Raw genomic sequence first — 18261 nt, forward strand, 5'->3', positions numbered from 1 at the left:
CAGGACTAATTTACAAGACTACCAGCCATTTCGGAACAGAAGGCGTTTCAGTTGACCAGACAAGAAACAGCTCAACAAGTTCTTCAGCCGGGGAGGGTGGGGGGACCACACTCTCCATGGCCAAGAGGGGGAACACTGGTCTCAGAGAAATCTGATCTCCCAGATGGAAGAAGTCAGTCATCCCTGATCAAAAGCATTCTAGAGAGGTACTCTGTTTTGGATTATTCTATTTTTAAGGGTGCTTGTTCCCTGATAAATGATTAAAAAGTTACAAGTTAAGTTGTTTCAGTCCAAAATAAAAACACAACCCAGAAACAAATGAAGATATATATTGTTAACTTCTCATTATTATATTTGATAATATGCCCCACCCTCCATAAGGCACCCCCCACCCCACCCCCCACAAAGCACAGTGATTGCAGCCCACAGTAAAACATGCCCCAGGATTAGAAGGCAGACCTGTCAGTCACTCAACCACATTCCCTCCCTCCCCACTCTCCCTGCAGTGTTTAGAGAAACAAAACCAAAAGACGCTATTTGGAAACAAAATGTCTGCAGACACATATCATATCCAAACCATGTTGGTAATGAAGCCTTGTTCTGGAGCTGCTTCAGTTCTGTTGGCTTTGTAGGGAAGCCCACTTTGCCTTGGGACCTAACAAAATCAGACCAAAATGGCCCAGTTCTGCACATCGCTAGCTACTAATCATGACGGCTTATAATATCTCTAGGATCAGAGGCAGCATCCCTCTGAAATACCAGCTGCTGGGGAACAAAACAGTGGGAGTTATTGCACTCATGTCCTGCTTGTGGACTTCCCAGAGGCATCCGGTTGGCCACTGTGACAAACAAGATGCTGGCTAGACAGGCCTTTGGTCTGATCCAGCAGGGCTAGAACCTCAACTGAGAAATGTAATTTGATTACTCACTCTGTACTTACACGGCCCCACACTGCTTCTCTCCCATTCACCTATACGCTGTTTATTCATACCATATAACACCCATGTGTTCCCCCACCATTTCATCTCAAGCCTGCAGTAACTGCACATGCAACATTTCAGGGGCCCATAACACCATAGACCTTCTATTCTGTTGCTCCAGGGTGGAAACATGAGAACTCACACTGTAGGAAAAGCTGAGTTTGGGTTATGTATAGGCCTATTACCAATCAGACATGTAATATTGCACTACCCAGTGATGATATTCTGCACTCTCCCTCTCACCCCACAGTAGCAATTTGAGAAACACTGTGTCTGTTTCATTCCAGTCACCTGTTGGTTTTTCCCCTCTTTTCTTTTTTCTTGATACTTCACTTGTTTTAATCTAGTTTTACTTAGGCTTTTATCTGTGTAGGTTTTATGTGAATCAACTGTAAAAAAAGAGAGTTCTCAAGTGCTAGACAGTAGCAGCTTCTCCCATGCAGTTAGCCATTCACTCTTGTGGACAGTGGGGAAAAATGCTCTCCCTCATCAGTTAGTTCTGTCACAAAAGTTTGAATCATCAAAACAACACTTATTTCCATACTTCTTCCAAGTTGTTTTTTTCTGCCAGCTTCCATCTCAGCTGAGCCTTTATGTTTTTCATTCTCTTCTTAATCCATAACAAATCATCGACGTTAGGACTTGTATCCAGCCACTCCACAATCTGTTTTTTGAACTAAAATGAAGACATGAGTAAGAAACTGTTTTACGTATACTAGAACAGGGGTGGAGAACCACAGGTCCAGGAGCCAAATCCGGCTGCCTAGAGTGCCCCTTCTCCTGACCTGATCGTTTGGTGGTTTCCTGGCTTTTATGCACTGTTTTCCACATTGTGCAAGACTGAAATGCCTCTTCTAATGCTTTGTTACTGGCAGCACGGAATACAGTGGTATTTTGGCCTCACCCCTTTTGCCTTTTGCCCCGCCCCTTTGGCCTTGCCCCACCCACTGCAACCCCCAAGAGCTTCTCCAAAACTGAACTCAGTCCTCAGGCTGAGCAGTAGAAAAAATGTTCTTTTCATTTCAAAAGGAAGATTATTACTTACACACAAAAATTAGCTGCTTAGGAACTTTTAGTTTTAGGATCAAATAAATAACAGAAACATAACACAAATATCTAGTTTATAGGATTGTATTTACAAAACATTACTCAGGTAATACAGAAGTCATATTACCTGTATATCTGAGTTATTCAAGGGAGATTCCTAAGCATCTCTAAAACGCTTTCCCAAACTAAGTTTGAAAACATGGTTTGTTTTAATTCTGAACATACAATGAATAAACAACTTGGAAAAACTGACCTCCACACTGTCGAGATACTTGCGATAGACAGTACTTAAGAGATGTTGTTCTTGGTGGATCTTCTGCATAACCTCATTGTACACGTTTTGAATTATTTTTCTGTCAGCTTCATCTAACTCCTAAATGGAATGAGAGGGAGGGAGGGAGAACCATACCTAAAGTTGCATTAAGTTTGTTGATTTCAACAAAGATATGGAGGCCATTCTTAATGACAAAGCTTATGATGGCTTATCAGTTTTTATTCGTAAAGAACAGGAAGAACTCAAATTCTTAAGACTCCATCAAGCAGTTTAAGTTAAGCCCGTTTGACATTTCTTTGGTACACATACCCCTATTTAGTAGAAACTTGGGTTTTATGTTTTTGTTAATTGACCCAATAAAGAATAATTCTCATTTGAATTCTCCTGTTTTGCAACAGATTGCACTAACAGGAGCACCAATTGAACTGTTAATAATTATCGGGGGGGGGGGGGTCTTTACAAAACACACAGAAAAAAATCTGAGCTTCTATTCTCTGGAACACAGTGTGAAATACGTAAAAACAAGTGAAGACCTGCAAAATATTTTTTAACAGTTTTGTGTATTTTCCTACTACCTTTGTGTTTGTTACAATCTCCTGCCCCCCCCAACACATGTTTTAAACACTGTAAATTAAGTACAACAACCTTCTGATTTTAAATAGCAAGTGTGAACCCATGAAAACTATTTGCAGAGGACAGAAAAGGACAGAGCAAAGAGGAGGATTTTGTGCCCTCCCCTCTTTTGCTCTCCTTGTCCCTTTTTTAATCCAACTAAGGTAGGGCTGCAGAACCTCAATCTAGCTGTCCTGCAGTCCCAATCCTGCCCTGCTGGTGTCTCCCAGATGACCATGCCCCCTTGGCCTGGCTCTCTTCCCTTCCCCCCAACCACTGATCATTCAGTGGTTTCCAGGGTTTTGTGCAGTTTTTTCCCCATTCTAAAAAGGCTGAAATGCCTTTCCTAAGGCTTAATTACTGGTGTCAGTAAGCACTCTCAGCTAAAATATGTTTGTGGTTTTGGTCCCACCCCTTTTGCCTTCAAGCCCCACCCACCACTGGCGCATCTCCTAAATGGAATTCGACCCTGAGGCCAAAAGAGGTTGTGCACTAAGGAGAGCCTAGCATGGAAGTAACCTTTGAAATGCCACTGAGTGCCATTTTGGGTAGAAAGGCAGGGTACAAAATCAAATCAAAATCAATCAATAAAATAAAATAAAATGCACATGCCTTTTAAAGCAATGCAACACAGATGCATGCCACCTGGGCTCTGATGCACATTCCTCCAGCAATTGGTGTACACAGGTATACTGCCTCTGATACTGGAGGTAGCACAAAGCCATCAGGAATAGTAGCCACTGATAGACTTCTCCTCCAGGAATTTATCTAACCCCTTTTTAAAGCCACCCAAATTGGTGGCCATCACTCCATGTTGTGGTAGAGAATTCCATAGTTTAACTATGCGCTGTGTAAAGAAGTATTTCCTTTTATCTGTCCTGAATTTCCCACCAGTCAGTTTCATGGGATGACCCCAGTTTCTAGTATTATGAGAGAAGGAGAAAAATTTCTCCCTATCGACATTCTCCAAATCATGCATAATTTTGTAGACTCTATCAGGTCTCCCCTTGCTCGCCTTTTCTCCAAGCTAAACAAGCCCAGCTGTTGTCCCTCCTAAGGGAGATGCTCCAGCCCCTTGATCATTTTAGTTGCCCTTTTCTGCACTGGAGCCGGGGGGGGGGATGTTTTTTCCAAAACCATTTAGTTTCCTAATTTTTCTGAGTTCCCCTCATTCTTTCCAGGCCTTCACATCTTTATCCCCACCCCATTTGGGCCTCAGGCTGAAGGAAAGTAAAAAGCTGCTGACTTCCAATCAGCCCAATGTATAGCCCCAGCCAATACTTCCTTGATATTCTCTGTGCCACATTGTATTTTTACTACTTTGCAGTGAAGTTTTGTGGTTGATATATTTTAGAATTTTATTATGGTTCTTGAGATGTATTCCTTTGTTACTGATTTAACAAAGTATTTTAATTTTTTCAGGAAGCTGCCGCCATGAGGGTATGCGTCCTAAAAGGGTGGACAATAAATATCTTAGATAAAATAAAAGGAACACAGGAAGCTGTGCTATTCTGAGTCAGACCAATGGTCCATCTAGGCCATTATTGCTGACACTGACTGGCAGCAGCTCTCCAAGGTTTCAGGCTTGAATTTTTCCTGCCCTACCTGGAGATGCCAGGGATTGAACCTGGAACCTTCTGGATGCAAAGCATGTGCTCTACCATTGAGCTATGGCTCCTCCCCGCAAAAAGGCCTACAGCTCTCAGTAATACTAAGCAGTCTCCCATCCAAGTACTAACCAGACCCAACTCTGCTTAGCTTCTGAGATCAGGCATGCTCAAGGTAGTATGGTCATAGACATTATGAGGCAACATGACAGCAGGACATATGTGCAGTCCTGAACAAACACATCCAGTCTGTGTAGAGACTGGGGGGAGGGCACCTGCATTTTCCCCTCCAAGAAGCCAATATTTTCCCACATAACTCAGTATACAGGACCCACTTTGACCCCCCACCCCAGATCCCTGACATACCTACTTGTACTGACATACAAGGAGAGTGATAAATGAAGGACAGCAGGGAAGTGGGGGGAGAGGGAAAATGAAACACATTACATCAAAACCCAACAGGAAAAAAATAAAGCAACTGTAAACAATACATCAGACAAAGGTCAGTCAAATAATTACAAGTGGATGGGAATACGGAATAGTGACAACCTTGTAATGAAGTCTTCAAAGGGTAAACAGTACTCGACTACTAGGGAAATTAGTTGCAGTAAATCCTGGACAATGCTCCTTCTTACATTCCAGTGAAACAGTCAGGCAACATGTGTTCTATCCAAAAGATGCAAAGCCTTTTAAAATGCAGAAGTGGAGGGCTTTTCTTTAAAACGAAGAAATCTAACTTACAGTTAGAAAAATGTCCAATTCTTGGGAAATATCCAACTCAACATTCTTGAGAACTTCATCCACGTTTCCAGACACATCCTCAAATTCCAAGGATGTATCCGATGTCATGTCAAAGAACTTGAAGGAAAAGAAACAAGAAAAGTGGGATATCTATACAAATATTAACAAGCTGTGTCAGCAAATTAAGAAATCTCTGCATGAAGACTGCTCAAGACGTTAACACTGAGTGAAAATAAGGGTGTAGGTTTTATGACTATGGGTTCCACGCTGCTCAACAGAGCTGCTCAGCAACCTTGACCCTTTCTGTATGTCACTTGCATACAGCAATGGATGATGCCCAACATGTTCCTATGCTGTTCAACACACTCTATCCCAACCTTCAACTCCCATCAATCCCAGTCAGCATGGCCAATGACCAAGGATGCTGAGGACTGTAGTCCAAGCATCTGGAGGACATCAGATTGGGGAAGGCTGCTCTACCCATACAACTCAACCTTGAGAGTGAATCACCTAGCCAACTTTGTGACAACACAATTCCCAAGGTTCTTTGGGGAAAGCCATGATTGTTAAACAAGTTTCAAAGGACTTTTTTTTAGCCCCGGTTAATCTGTAACATTGATGTGCCCTGTAACAAACCAATGTAGTAGACGATTTCATCTGATGTTTTGAGATAACTGCCTTGCAAAGCTCAGTGCCTCAAACTGTCGCCTCTCTTTTTACTAAAAAAAAAAAAAAAAGGATCCTAACAACATGAGTCACTTTAGACCTGTTGTTGTTGTTGTTCAGTCGTTAATTCCTGTCCGACTCTTCGTGACCCCATGGACCATAGCACGCCAAGCCTTCCTGTCCTCCGCTCTCTCCTGGAGCGTGCTCAAGTCCATATTCATCGCATCGGTGATGCTATCTAGTCATCTCACCCTCTGCCATCCCCTTCTCCTTTTGCCTTCAATCTTTCCCAGCATCAGGGTCTTTTCCACTGAGTTTTCTCTTCGCATTAGGTGGCCAAAATATTTGAGCTTCAGCTTCAGGATCTGTCCTTCCAATGAGCAGTCAGGGTTGATTTCCTTTAGGATTGACTGACTGGACCTCCTTGCAGTCCAGGGGACTTGTAAGAGTCTTCTCCAGCACCACAGTTTGAAGGCATCAATTCTTCGGCGCTCAGCCTTCCGTCCAGCTCTCACAGCTATACATTACTACTGGGAAAACCATAGTTTTGATTATACGAATCTTTGTCGGCAAGGTGATGTCTCTGCTTCTTACTATGCTGTCTCGGTGTTCCATAGCTTTCCTCCCAAGGAGCGTCTTTTAATTTCATGGCTACAGTCACCATCTGCAGTGATCTTGGAGCCCAAGAAAGTAAAATCTGTCACTGTTTCCATTTCTTCCCCTTCCATATGCCAGGAAGTGATGGGGCCAGATGCCATGATCTTCGTTCCTTTAATGTTGAGTTTCAAACCAGCTTTTGCACTCTCCACTTTCACCCTCAACAAGAGGCTCTTTAGATCCTCTTCGCTTTCTGCCATTAGGGTGGTATCGTCTGCGTATCTGAGGTTGTTGATAATTCTCTCAGCAATCTTAATTCCGACCTCTGATTCATCCAACCCGGTGTTTCTCATGACGTACTTTGCATATAAGTTAAATAAGCAGGGCAACAATATACAGCCTTGTCGTACTCCTTTCCCAATTTTGAACCAATCGGTTGTTCCATGTCCGCTTCTTACTGTTGCTTCTTGACCCTCATACAGGATTCTCATGAGACAGGTAAGGTGGTCTGGTACTCCCATCTCTTTCAGAATTTGCCACAGTTTGTTGTGATCCACACAATCAAAGGCTTTAGAGTAGTCAATGAAGCAGAAAGAGACGTTTTTCTGGAATTCTCTTGCTTTCTCCATGATCCAGCGAATGCTGGCAATTTGATCTCTAGTTCCTCTGCCTCTTCGAAACCCAGCTTGTACTTCCGGTAGTTCTCGGTTCACATGCTGCTGAAGCCTAGCTTGTAGGATTTTGAACATAACCTTGCTGGCATGTGAAATGAGCGCAATTGTGCAGTAGTTTGAACACTCTTTGGCATTGCCCTTCTTTGGAACTGGAATGTAAACTGACCTTTTCCAGTCTTGTGGCCACTGTTGAGTGTTCCAAATTTGTTGGCATATTGAGTGCAGCACTTTAACAGCATCATCTTTTAGGATTTTAAATAGCTCGGCTGGAATACTGTCATCTCCGCCAGCTTTGTTGTTAGTAATGCTTCCTAAGGCCCACTTGACTTCACTCTCTAAGATGTCCGGCTCAAGTTCAGTGACCACACTATCATGGCTATCAGGGACATTAAGGCCTTTCCTGTATAGTTCTTCTGTGTATTCTTTCCACCTCTTCTTAATCTCATCTGCTTCTGTTAGGTCCCTGCCTTCTTTGTCCTTTATCATGCCCGTCTTTGCACAAAACGTTCCCTTGAGATCTCCGATTTTCTTGAAAAGATCTCTAGTTTTTCCCATTCTATTGTTTTCCTCAATTTCTTTGCATTGTTCATTTAAGAAGGCCTTCTTGTCTCTCCTTGCTGTTCTCTGGAACTCTGCATTCAGTTGGATATATCTTCCCCTTTCTCCCTTGCTTTTCACTTCCCTTCTTTGCTCAGCTCCTTGTAAAGCCTCATCAGACAGCCACTTTGCTTTCTTGCATTTTTCTTTGGGATGGATTTAGTTGCTGCCTCCTGAACAATGTTATGGACCTCCGTCCATAGTTCCTCAGGCACTCTATCAGGTCTACTTTTATATGCCAGTTTTAACTACAAAATATGTGCTCTAGCTGCACAGGAATACACACTGTTTATAGCTGATCAATGCTGAAGAACACGAGAATAGAGAAGGCGAACTGACTGTATTGTATCTGATGATATTACTGTCATTGCACTATTGCCCTCGGACTGCAGAGCTGAAAGGAAGCACACACCGACCTCTGCTACTAGGTAGGGGACCCAGGGCCACTGGGAATCTGCACCTCCTGCCTCCCAGGAAAAAACATTATGGCACGGAGGGGTGCAGGGGAGATGGCTATATCCATCAGCCAAATGAGCTACTGCTCCAGTGCTTGATTTTTCTCTTTGCTCCCCATTCCATTTTCCTTTTGTATCATGGCAAAGGATGTACGAATTTTGTTAAATCCATTCCGTCCCTGTCTCAGAGAAGACCAGGTATCTTTTTCTCCATTGTCTGCTCATAGATGGAATCAGATTTATTTATTTTTTTAGGGATGTATGAGAATTTTGTTCCACTTGCACAAGTGCACTTTAGCACACATCCCCCCCAGAGGTACATAACCAGCCCACAAATTCACAGAATCTGTGCAACTTGGAAAAACCTGCCCCACTGTAGAATCCATAAGTCGGATTCATAGAAATCCAAACTCATCTGAATCCGTTGCAGATTTCTCCAACATTCCTACTTGTGGCTATTAGATTGTGAGCCTGCAGGCAGGGACTGTCTTAGTTTTTAATCTCTGTGCAGCACTTACACTTTCAAAGATGCTTTAAAAGCAATTACTAATAACTGAATGTTGTAAGCCCCCCTGCCCCCAAAAGTAGTTCCTTTGAAAAGTGATCATCTATCAAAATGGGCTACCGAGATATTCCACTACCAGTCAAAGATACAGACCAAAGACTGTAATAGGAGGTCACTCGGGTCAGGGTGGTGAAAGAATGTTCTGATCAGCTGCCCGCATGTGCAAGCGACATCAGAGGAATGATGTTCTCAGTCTGTGTGTCATATTCCTAGAAAGCTTCCCAAGTATGACCCCACGTTTAAAATATTAAGCAGGCAATTTGAAAAGCAGGACTGAGGCTGCTCAAGTGAAACTTTGTGGGGCAAGTAGTAGGTTCCCATGCAGGTTTTGCCAACAAAACACACTCATGAATACACACGCACGGCCATTCATAGCCAAATAGTCTAAACTGGGTGCACATTCAACATAAGCAGTCAACCTAGCCACCCAGTTTCTGAAACCCAAAGCCAGCTTCAGAGCACACAACAGGAAAATGACAGGATTGAACCAGACAGGGAACCTCCATTCAATTCAGAAATGGCAGCTGTCAGGGGAGCCGGAGGCAAGCCTCCATTGCCAGTTGAAGACAGTGGGGAATACTGGGCAAACCTATGAAAGCGCCACTCTCCAATGCTGCCTGATGGTCATGCCCCTTCTGGAGAGCTCCTCTTTGAAGGAGGACCAGGAGCTCCCCGAGCCAAACACTGCGGAGGAGCTGCCTGCGTCGCTGCAGAGGGGCTGCAGAGGAGCTGCCCTGAGGTAGATCAGAAGGATCCTGGGCCCTCGGGGGAGACAGCTGTTGACCCTACCCCTCACGACACGATTAGCCCCCTCTCAGATTCAGAAGCAGACACTGAGCAGCCACTCAGCACCAGGGAGCACAAGCATTTAAAGGTTCAGGCCAAATGCCAGATGCAGAAGTGCCCTCCTGAGGAATAAGGACTGCCCATGAGTAAAGATATACTCGTGTGCAAGGCTCTGCTTGCGGGTAGACCATTCCTCAGGTGGCATTGATGGCCTGCAGCTGTGCTCTGGGTGGGGCGATGAAGGCTCAGTTGTAGAAGCTTTCCGTCCTGGGTACGGAATATTGGAACAAGGTCTGAGCACTAGCCTTGTATTTCCCTGATCAAGCGAGGAGGATCTTGGAATTGTTGTAGATCACAAGCTGAATATGAGTCAACAATTGGATGTGGCTGCAAAAAAGGCAAATGCCATTTTGGGCTGCATTAATAGAAGCATCGCTTCCAAATCCCGGGAAGTACTAGTTCCCCTCTACTCAGCACTAGTTAGGCCTCATCTGGAGTACTGTGTCCAGGGCTGGGCACCACACTTTCAGAAGGATGCAGACAAGCTGGAGAGGGTTCAGAGGAGGGCAACAAAGATGATCAGGGAACTGGAAACAAAGCCCTATGAAGACAGACTGGAAGAACTGGGCATGTTTAGCTTTGAGAAGAGAAGACTGAGGGGAGATATGATAGTGCTCTTCAAGTACTTGAAAGGTTGTCCCAGAGAGGAAGGCTCTTCTCGATCATCCCAGAGTGCTGGACATGGAATAATGGGCTCAAGTTACAGGAAGCCAGATTCCGGCTGAACATCAGGAAAAGCTTCCTGACTGTTAGAGCAGTACAACAATGGAACCAATTACCTAGGGAGGTAGTGGGCTCTCCCACACTGCAGGCATTCAAGATGAGGCTGGACAGCCATCTATTGGGGATGCTCTGACTTGGATTCCTGCATTGAGCAGGGGGTTGGACTCGATGGTCTTGGAGGCCCCTTCCAACCCTACTATACCATCTAACCCTGCCTTTGGAACTGACCCCAATTAATTCCCTGGAGCTCTGTCCTCGCACCACGAGAAGTAGCACATGGATGTCTCCAATTCAAGGCCACACTGATAGCTAGGAAGAAAGCTGGCTGGCTCACCTCTTCTCACCACCACACTATAGCCTCTGGTTAAGTGTCCAAGACCCCTATGCTTCTCCTTGGCCACCAATCACCATGAAGGACCTGTCAGTGCCAGATTCCATGGAACACAGAGAAACAGTTAGGGCTGCCAGATTGTGGCTGGGTTGAGCCACTGCTCACTCGTAGCAGGAGCAATCTGTATGCAAGGACCTAGGATGCCTAAGAAAAACAGCACTTGGCTTGCTATGTCAGTTGGCCCTGGCAAGAACCACCTGTAGCAAAAATGGCAGGGGGCTCAACAATACATGCTCTGCCACTGAAAGCTGTATTGGGGTGGATGCACGTGGCTAATCTTACTTTGTCCCTGGTGGATTTGGGCATGCAGTGCCTCTGCATCATCCCCTCCAAACCCATGGAGGCTGAAACATAGCCAAAGAGTTCCTCTAATATGAGTGAAGACTGCACCCACAATGTTCTTGTCAGGGTTGGATCTGAGCCCACAGAGTCCCAAAGCAGTTATGATTCTGAGGAAGAGATACAATCCATGGGAGACAAACCCACTCATTTCTCAGAGGTGCAGCTGGAGGGAGACACACACACCCCGCTCACATTCCTGAGAGCGAGAGTGACCCTGGCGGGGAGAGGGAAGGACAACTTGAGCTTCTAGATGCGCAGCGCCGGCGCAGAGACAAGTGGGAGGTAGCAGGCGCAGAGAGGAGGCGCTCAGCCTGCTTGACGCAACAACAACAGCTGCGCCTTGATGCCCCACAGGAAAGGGGTGGGCTTTCCCCTCCGACTCCTTAAGTTCAGTGGGTTGCCATGCTTTTCCTCCAAACAGAGACCAACTGATTCCCTAAGGCTAGAGTCCCCTGTTAGGCTGCTCCATTGAGTTTTCCACTTAGGCTCAGGCCATTAGCATCTGTAAGCATTATTAGGTTGTATGGAAATAAAGCCTTGGAAAATAGCCCTTTTGTCTGTGTGTTGATTCTAGCTACTTGAGGATTAGTGAAGGCAGCAAGGGCGCTCCTGACAGTACTGTTGATCAGCTTAAGGATAAGCATGGTTCCATTTCGTATTATAAACAAAAACTCTGTTCGTAATAAAAGCCAAAATGTTTGGGAAAAGAAAACAGCAAAAGTTAAATCATCAATTTGATAAGAGTGGTCTGTTTAAACCAAGATGCGAATCCAGTTTCTTCCCACAGACCACTACAGAAGAATATAATCTTAGTCCAGGAGTCATCAATTCAGGCAGTAATGCCTTATTTCAAAGAGCCAAACTACATATTATGGTGGAGCTCCCAATGTGAATTTTTTTTTGTAAAAGCAACAGTGCAGAGTCACTATTTCACGGGTGGGCAAACAGTAGATCTAGATCTACTGATAGGTCACTGGGTGATTTGCAGTAGAGCAGCAAGGATCTCCGACTCCAAATTGCTTAACAAGAACGGCAACAAAATGACTTTCCCCTGCCCTAAATTATACTGTTGAAACGAAGAAAGCTTGGAGTAACTAGGAGTGGACTTGTGTGTGGAAGGACTATGACCTTCATTCAGTTCTGGCACTTGAAACAAATTCCTGGGCTCAGAATTCTTTAATTCTTTTGGACTAGGCTTCCAATTGTCAGATCTCAGAGTTCTAGGCCTCGCAAGTATGAAATCTGACCGCCCTACTCTATTTGGTGAGGGGCTGCAGCCCTGGGAGTGGGAGTCCACAGCCCTGATCCAGATCCCCTTCCCAGAGTTGCTCTTAGCGGCAAAGGGGGAAATTAGCAGGACCACAAATTCCTCCCTCTGTGGTTAATAGCTTCCCCACGCCTCTGCTGCTGCTTTTACAAAAAAGAAAATTGCACCGGATAACATGACTTGCAGCTTGTCCCAAAATCATGATTTGAATGCCAACTGAGCTTTGTTTTTTTGCTTAAGACAACACAAAGTCATCTTTACCTGAGTTATCTTGTTGAAACATGTCACGAGATTTTGCAGGGAAGCATCTGTGGCATTCCTGACCTGACTGAATTCCTGCAGCTTAGCATTCTTCCACTCGAAGAACTTCTCAAATACTCCCTCAGCGCTCTCTGCGTCATGAGCCTGGCCATATGCAGCCTCCAAAGATACCTGCAATTTCTATAGAATATAAAACAAAGTACACCAAGATTGGAAGGGAGGAAGTCTATAATAAAAGAGGATGCATCTGTCTACCCATCAGTACCAAGACTGTGAAACCTAGGCAGCTGAAACTTGGCATGCATACTAAGGCAATCCTAGGGGTGTACACCTTGGGGTTAAGTTGTTTTTAAAATACATTACTTTTAAACCATTTACACGTATCCATGTGGTTGAAGCCTGTACTGATGGGCAGACAGATGCATCCTCTATTATAGACTTCCACATGGCTTCAACACAGCAACATCTTCAGCCACTAGGGGCAGACTTCCCTAACATGTACATGGCTTTGCATTCCATTCAGTTTGAAGTCAGAGATTAGTAGGCCGAGGGACAGTGTTATATGGCTGCCCCCTCCCCATATAGCAGTCCATCAGGGGAATGAAGTGGACAGAACAATCCTTCAGGGGGCTATAGGGGTACACCATGGCAGGGGCTGTGCCTAGGACTGTCAGCAGGAATGGAAATGGGGCAGGCACAATGTCTCCAACTCTGGCAACTCTGTGAGTTTGCTTGAAGGCTTTGCTGTATCAGTCATGGGCTATTCCAACTGCACAAAGCCGGGTTTGTTTGCTAGTCAATAAATAAAGCAGTGAAGGAAAAGTTCACAAAACTAAGCACTCACACATTATAAAATGAAGAAAGAGAGCCAGTGTGATGCAGTGGTTAGAGCGTTAGACTGGAACTTGGGAGATCTGGGTTCTAGGCCCCATTTGGCCATGGAAGCTCACTGGGTGACTTTGGGCCAGTCACCGACTCTCAGCCAAACCTACCTCACAGGGTTGTTGTAAGGATAAAATGGAGAGGAGAAGGTGGACTATGTAAACCACCTTGGGTTCCTTGCAAGAGAAAAAAAGGTGGGATATAAATGTAATAAAATATAAAAATAAAATAAAGATACCTTGCCCATAGGAAAGCTGTTTATACGAGCATTTCTCTAGTGTGGCTTGAACACCCACCTCCAGCTCTCCCTGGGCATAAAGAAGCAAATAATCTGATGAAAAACTGGGTTTTATGTGCACTGAAACCAGGTCCCTTAATCAAGGGGCTAGAAAGAGCCCCCAAGGTCTGAAAAGTCGGGAAATGATCTAAGAAGAAACACAGACAGAGGGGCAGTGGGCAGAAATCTAGAAAGAGAAAGGGAGAAGGCAAGAAGAGGACAAGCTCAGAGACAAAATTGCCATTCTAAATGCCTCAGTGTGACCATAAGTACCCAAGCTCTGCACTCTCTTCATTGCTGCAAAACCAAAGGGCAGACATGAATTTAGGTGTCCGACATGAGCTCCCTGACACTGTGGAGACCTGACCCCACTTTGCCCTCTGCTACTTGGGTAAAAGGACAGGCCACCTGATAACCCAGAGGGGCAGGACATGATCTATGTAGGAGAGAGAGAATTTGTGTGTCGTGCTTTTTATTACTTGCTCATTGCTAAATATGTTATGTGCTTGAATAAACCAATTGATTTGTGAACGCTTGACCTAAGGTTGTGTGGTTGTGTTTCTAGTTGAACTGGAACAAACCTGCGGCCACTGTAATTGGCCAAAAGCAGGCAATTCAATGTTGCAGTATCCAGGATCTCTCTAAATCAACTACCTATACACCATGGGGGGGGGGGGGAGAGGCTAAAATGTAGTACGTTCAGGAAGATCCTGGATACACAGGGACATTATTTTTTCTTGGGAAGAATGGTGCAGAGCCACATCTTGCTTAAATTAAACAAATACTCAGGCGTCTCTGCTTTAGGAGAACATTTCATCCACTCAAGCAAAAACATCAGCAGCAAGATAAGCAACTTTCTTTCCCTTGGTACAAACTACATGTTACACAACTAAAAATGGAATTGGACCACCCAGATTTTTTATTTTTACTGAAATGCAGCTGTGACAGAACTTCCAATTTGCTTGGAGCAGCGGTAAGATGTGTATGTTTCAAACAGGGGTGGACAGCTTCCAGGGTTCAGGAGGCCCCACTGCCCCCTACCCCTGGAACCCCCTGGGATCACACCCTACACCAGCTGCTGAAATTGCCACAGCAGCAACTGTAGAGGCATGGGGGGGGGCAAAAATGGCAATAGGGGGTTGCATGTGGCCCATTTGTTGCTCACACCGATTTAATCCTCCTCCCCACAAACATCATTGACCTATTCAGAACTGCCTCTCCCCAGCTGCTATTTGCTTGTGGAAGGAAAATAGCTTATCGCCCCCAAGATGCAAATAGATAGGCAGTCCCCTGAAGCTGCATTTCAATAAAAAAAAAGTAAAATGAGTTGACAGTTCTAATCGTGGATCTCCAGAGTAACACATGGCAAGTCTCCAATGATGTGAATGGCCAAAAAAATATTCAGTAACGGGAAGCAAAGGCAAATGTGAGGATACCCTCCTGGAAGGATGTAAGAGTAGGAAGTATGAGGAACTACATTAAGAGGTCTCCTAATTCTTAGAACTAGATGAAAAGGAAGAGGCAGCAAAGAAACTGAAACTGGATACAGCATTATTTGAAGTTCAGCCACAAAAGTGGATGTCTCATATTGCAAAGGAAAGGCAGTAGCGGAGTTCAGGAAAGAAAGCTACCAGAAAATGTAGCTATAGTCCCATTAAAAGGTAGATGTACACAAAGAAAAACATTTATGTGGCCCTATTGTGGATCCAGGACTACTAGGTACAACTGAAGAGAGAATTTCAACTTCAGTATTCACTCAAGACTGTCAACATTTTTCTTCCTAGTCTAGTGACTGGCACAGATAAGCTATCAAATAGAAAAGAATCTATGTGAGCACAATCTGCAGTTTTTATTCCTTCTTCTCTTAAAGCCCTGTAGAGCCAATCCTGTTTTTCATTTTTACTTTAGGTGTAGTCTATGAGTGGTTTACAGGTCACCCAAAATTGACCAAGGGTGCAGTTGTTGCGCTCTAAGAGCACACTCATCATATTTTGGTTTGATATATTTATTCCTCTCCTCTCTGAAGTTAAACTCAGGGAAAAATTGGTTCTAGTGGTCTGTGGCAGAAGTTGGCAATGCACAGCACCAATTGGCTGGAGGCTGTGCAATCCCAACTTCCCCTCCCAATTCTTGGAGAAATTGTACAGCCTTTAAAATAATGGCATTTTTTTTAAAGGCACAAAATCAACATTAAAAAAGTACATGCAGTGTTTTAAAAGATACTTACAGAGAAGCAGTGATATTTTCTGAAGCATTAGTGGAAGAACAAGGCAAATGTCTGAGTAAGTGTTAGAACTGTTGTGAATACATATTTTACAGAGCAAAGCCCATAAGCATTTGGGTTCATCCCAAGGAGGAAAAAAACTCTATTAACTACCATCTTGAGTTATGTTTGTACACATCCCAAGTATAAATGCTTGAAAGGTTTTAATAAGACTTCAGACACCCATTTCCAAAATCTAATGATAGACAACAGTTTATTTTTACTTAAAATGCAGTAAGCTTGAAACTTCCAGAAGAGGGATTTATTGTGCAATCACACTGCCTCTTTCACAGAATTTTACAAGGGTCCAGACAACTTCATCCTCCATTTGTAGCCCTCCTGTATTTTCCCACCCCTTCTTCCATCTTTTTTCTAAAATCCCTTGAGGAGGAAAAGATGGAATAGCTCCACAATTCATTTTGATTGTTAACATTAGGGTACCTCTATGTGGAAGAACCTTACGTCTGCAGGTTCAAACAATCAAGAATATGGGACACTACAGATTAATAGTACTTTCTTTCACAGAACTTTATAAAGGCTTGTAAGACTACCAGTAAAATTCAGGGCAAGATCTACCAGAATACATCACCTACACTGTTGCAGCTCTCGCACAGCACTGCAAAATGCTTGGAGGCTGCCATCTTGTGGGCACAGGTTAATATAACTTTTGCTGTGCTGCATTAGAGAAACATCTCTTTACATAGCCCTAAATACCTATGCCAGGTGAACTGCCCACCTCTGGGCAGCGGAAACAGATGCAGAATGTTTTTAAAGACTATGATTTGATAAGTCAAACAGGCTGCCTGTTCTACAGATAGGTGCAAAGTGTGGAATTGTTTGGGTCATTTTGGACTCCCAGCTGTCCATGGAGGCTCAGGTGTCAGCTGTGAGCCGGACAGCGCTGTATCAACTCCATCTGATACGGAGGCTGCGCCCCTTCCTTCCCGACCATCTGCTCTCATCGGTACTACATGCCCTGGTCTCCTCTCGTTTAGACTACTGTAATGCGCTCTACGTGGGGTTACCCTTGAAGACGGTTCGGAAACTGCAGCTGGTACAGAACGCGGCGGCTCGCCTGATTAAAGGCAGCCGCCGGCGAGACCACATCACTCCAGTACTGAAGGAGTTGCACTGGTTACCTGTTGTTTTCCGGGCCAAATTCAAGGTGTTGGTTTTGACCTTTAAAACCCTATATGGTTCCGGCCCAGCCTATCTTAAGGAGCGCCTCCAGCAGCACCAAACAGGCCGCTTAACAAGATCAGCCTCGGATGGCCTTCTCTCTCCCATCAGCCAGGATAGCTAGACTGGTGGGGACGAGGGAGAGGGCCTTTTCTGTGGTGGCCCCCACTCTGTGGAACTCCCTCCCTAGGGAACTCCGTCATGCCCCCTCTTTAATGAGCTTCCGTCGTGCATTAAAAACGTGGTTGTTCAGGCAGGCATTTGGGGTGGGTTAGGGTATTTTAGAAAATGTTTTTATTGTAGAATTTTATTGTTTTAAACTGTTTTATTGTATGTTGTACATTGCCCAGGGTGGCTGGGTGACCAGCCAGATGGACGATTAATAAATTTAATAATAAAATAAATAATAAATAAATTATTTTAAGCATCCTGACCCACGCAAAGGGCTCTGGCTGATTAACACCATGTAACATTTTCACATATATCAAATTCTATTCTGGATGTGTTGTCTGTGTGCATGTATATACACACACCCTAAATAGAGGGAGGGGGACGGGGAAGAGATGGGCAGGGGGAAGAGAGAGAGAGAACATGTGTGTTAGCCTCCTGGACTAGAACAGTGAGACACTAGAATAAACCTCCTCCTGCCACTCTCCAGGGAATCACCAGATATGGTAGAACGTAGCATCAATTTGCCTGCAGAAAGAAGAAACATCAGGAGAACCACATGGAAGGCAGGCCCTTCCATGTTACTGCTTATACAAGCCAGTTCCAGCACAAAACTGACATTAAAAAATGACTTTAAAAACTAGTTATGAAAACAAAACCATGCACAGATGACAGAGATGTGTGCAGCTCTGTTCCAAACCTGCAATGTTTCTAAGCGCTCAGAAAGGGGCAAATCATCAACTTCCACAATGAATTCTTCCACGGTGGAGAACAATTTCTGCTGTGCTTCATTCCTCTGAAGAATCAAGGCTTGTACTTGGTCCTGTGCAGAAAGAAGAGCAAGATC

General features: G+C 44.4%; 1 protein-coding gene across 1 annotated transcript in view; it reads right to left on the reverse strand.

The window, feature by feature from the left end:
* The window catches only part of STK31 (serine/threonine kinase 31), a 58508-nt gene that overhangs the window by 16441 nt on the left and 23806 nt on the right, over positions 1-18261 (reverse strand). Inside the window, exons 11-15 of the mRNA XM_084858556.1 lie at positions 18115-18237; positions 12646-12825; positions 5262-5378; positions 2281-2400; positions 1525-1656 (exon numbers count right to left, since the gene is read on the reverse strand). Coding sequence (XP_084714682.1) covers positions 1525-1656; positions 2281-2400; positions 5262-5378; positions 12646-12825; positions 18115-18237 — 672 coding nt within the window. The remainder of the gene's footprint in view (positions 1-1524; positions 1657-2280; positions 2401-5261; positions 5379-12645; positions 12826-18114; positions 18238-18261) is intronic.

This window comes from Heloderma suspectum, chromosome 5 (assembly GCF_057233095.1).
Source record: "Heloderma suspectum isolate Gila_16-S chromosome 5, 16-S_ref, whole genome shotgun sequence".
Taxonomy (NCBI): domain Eukaryota; kingdom Metazoa; phylum Chordata; class Lepidosauria; order Squamata; family Helodermatidae; genus Heloderma; species Heloderma suspectum.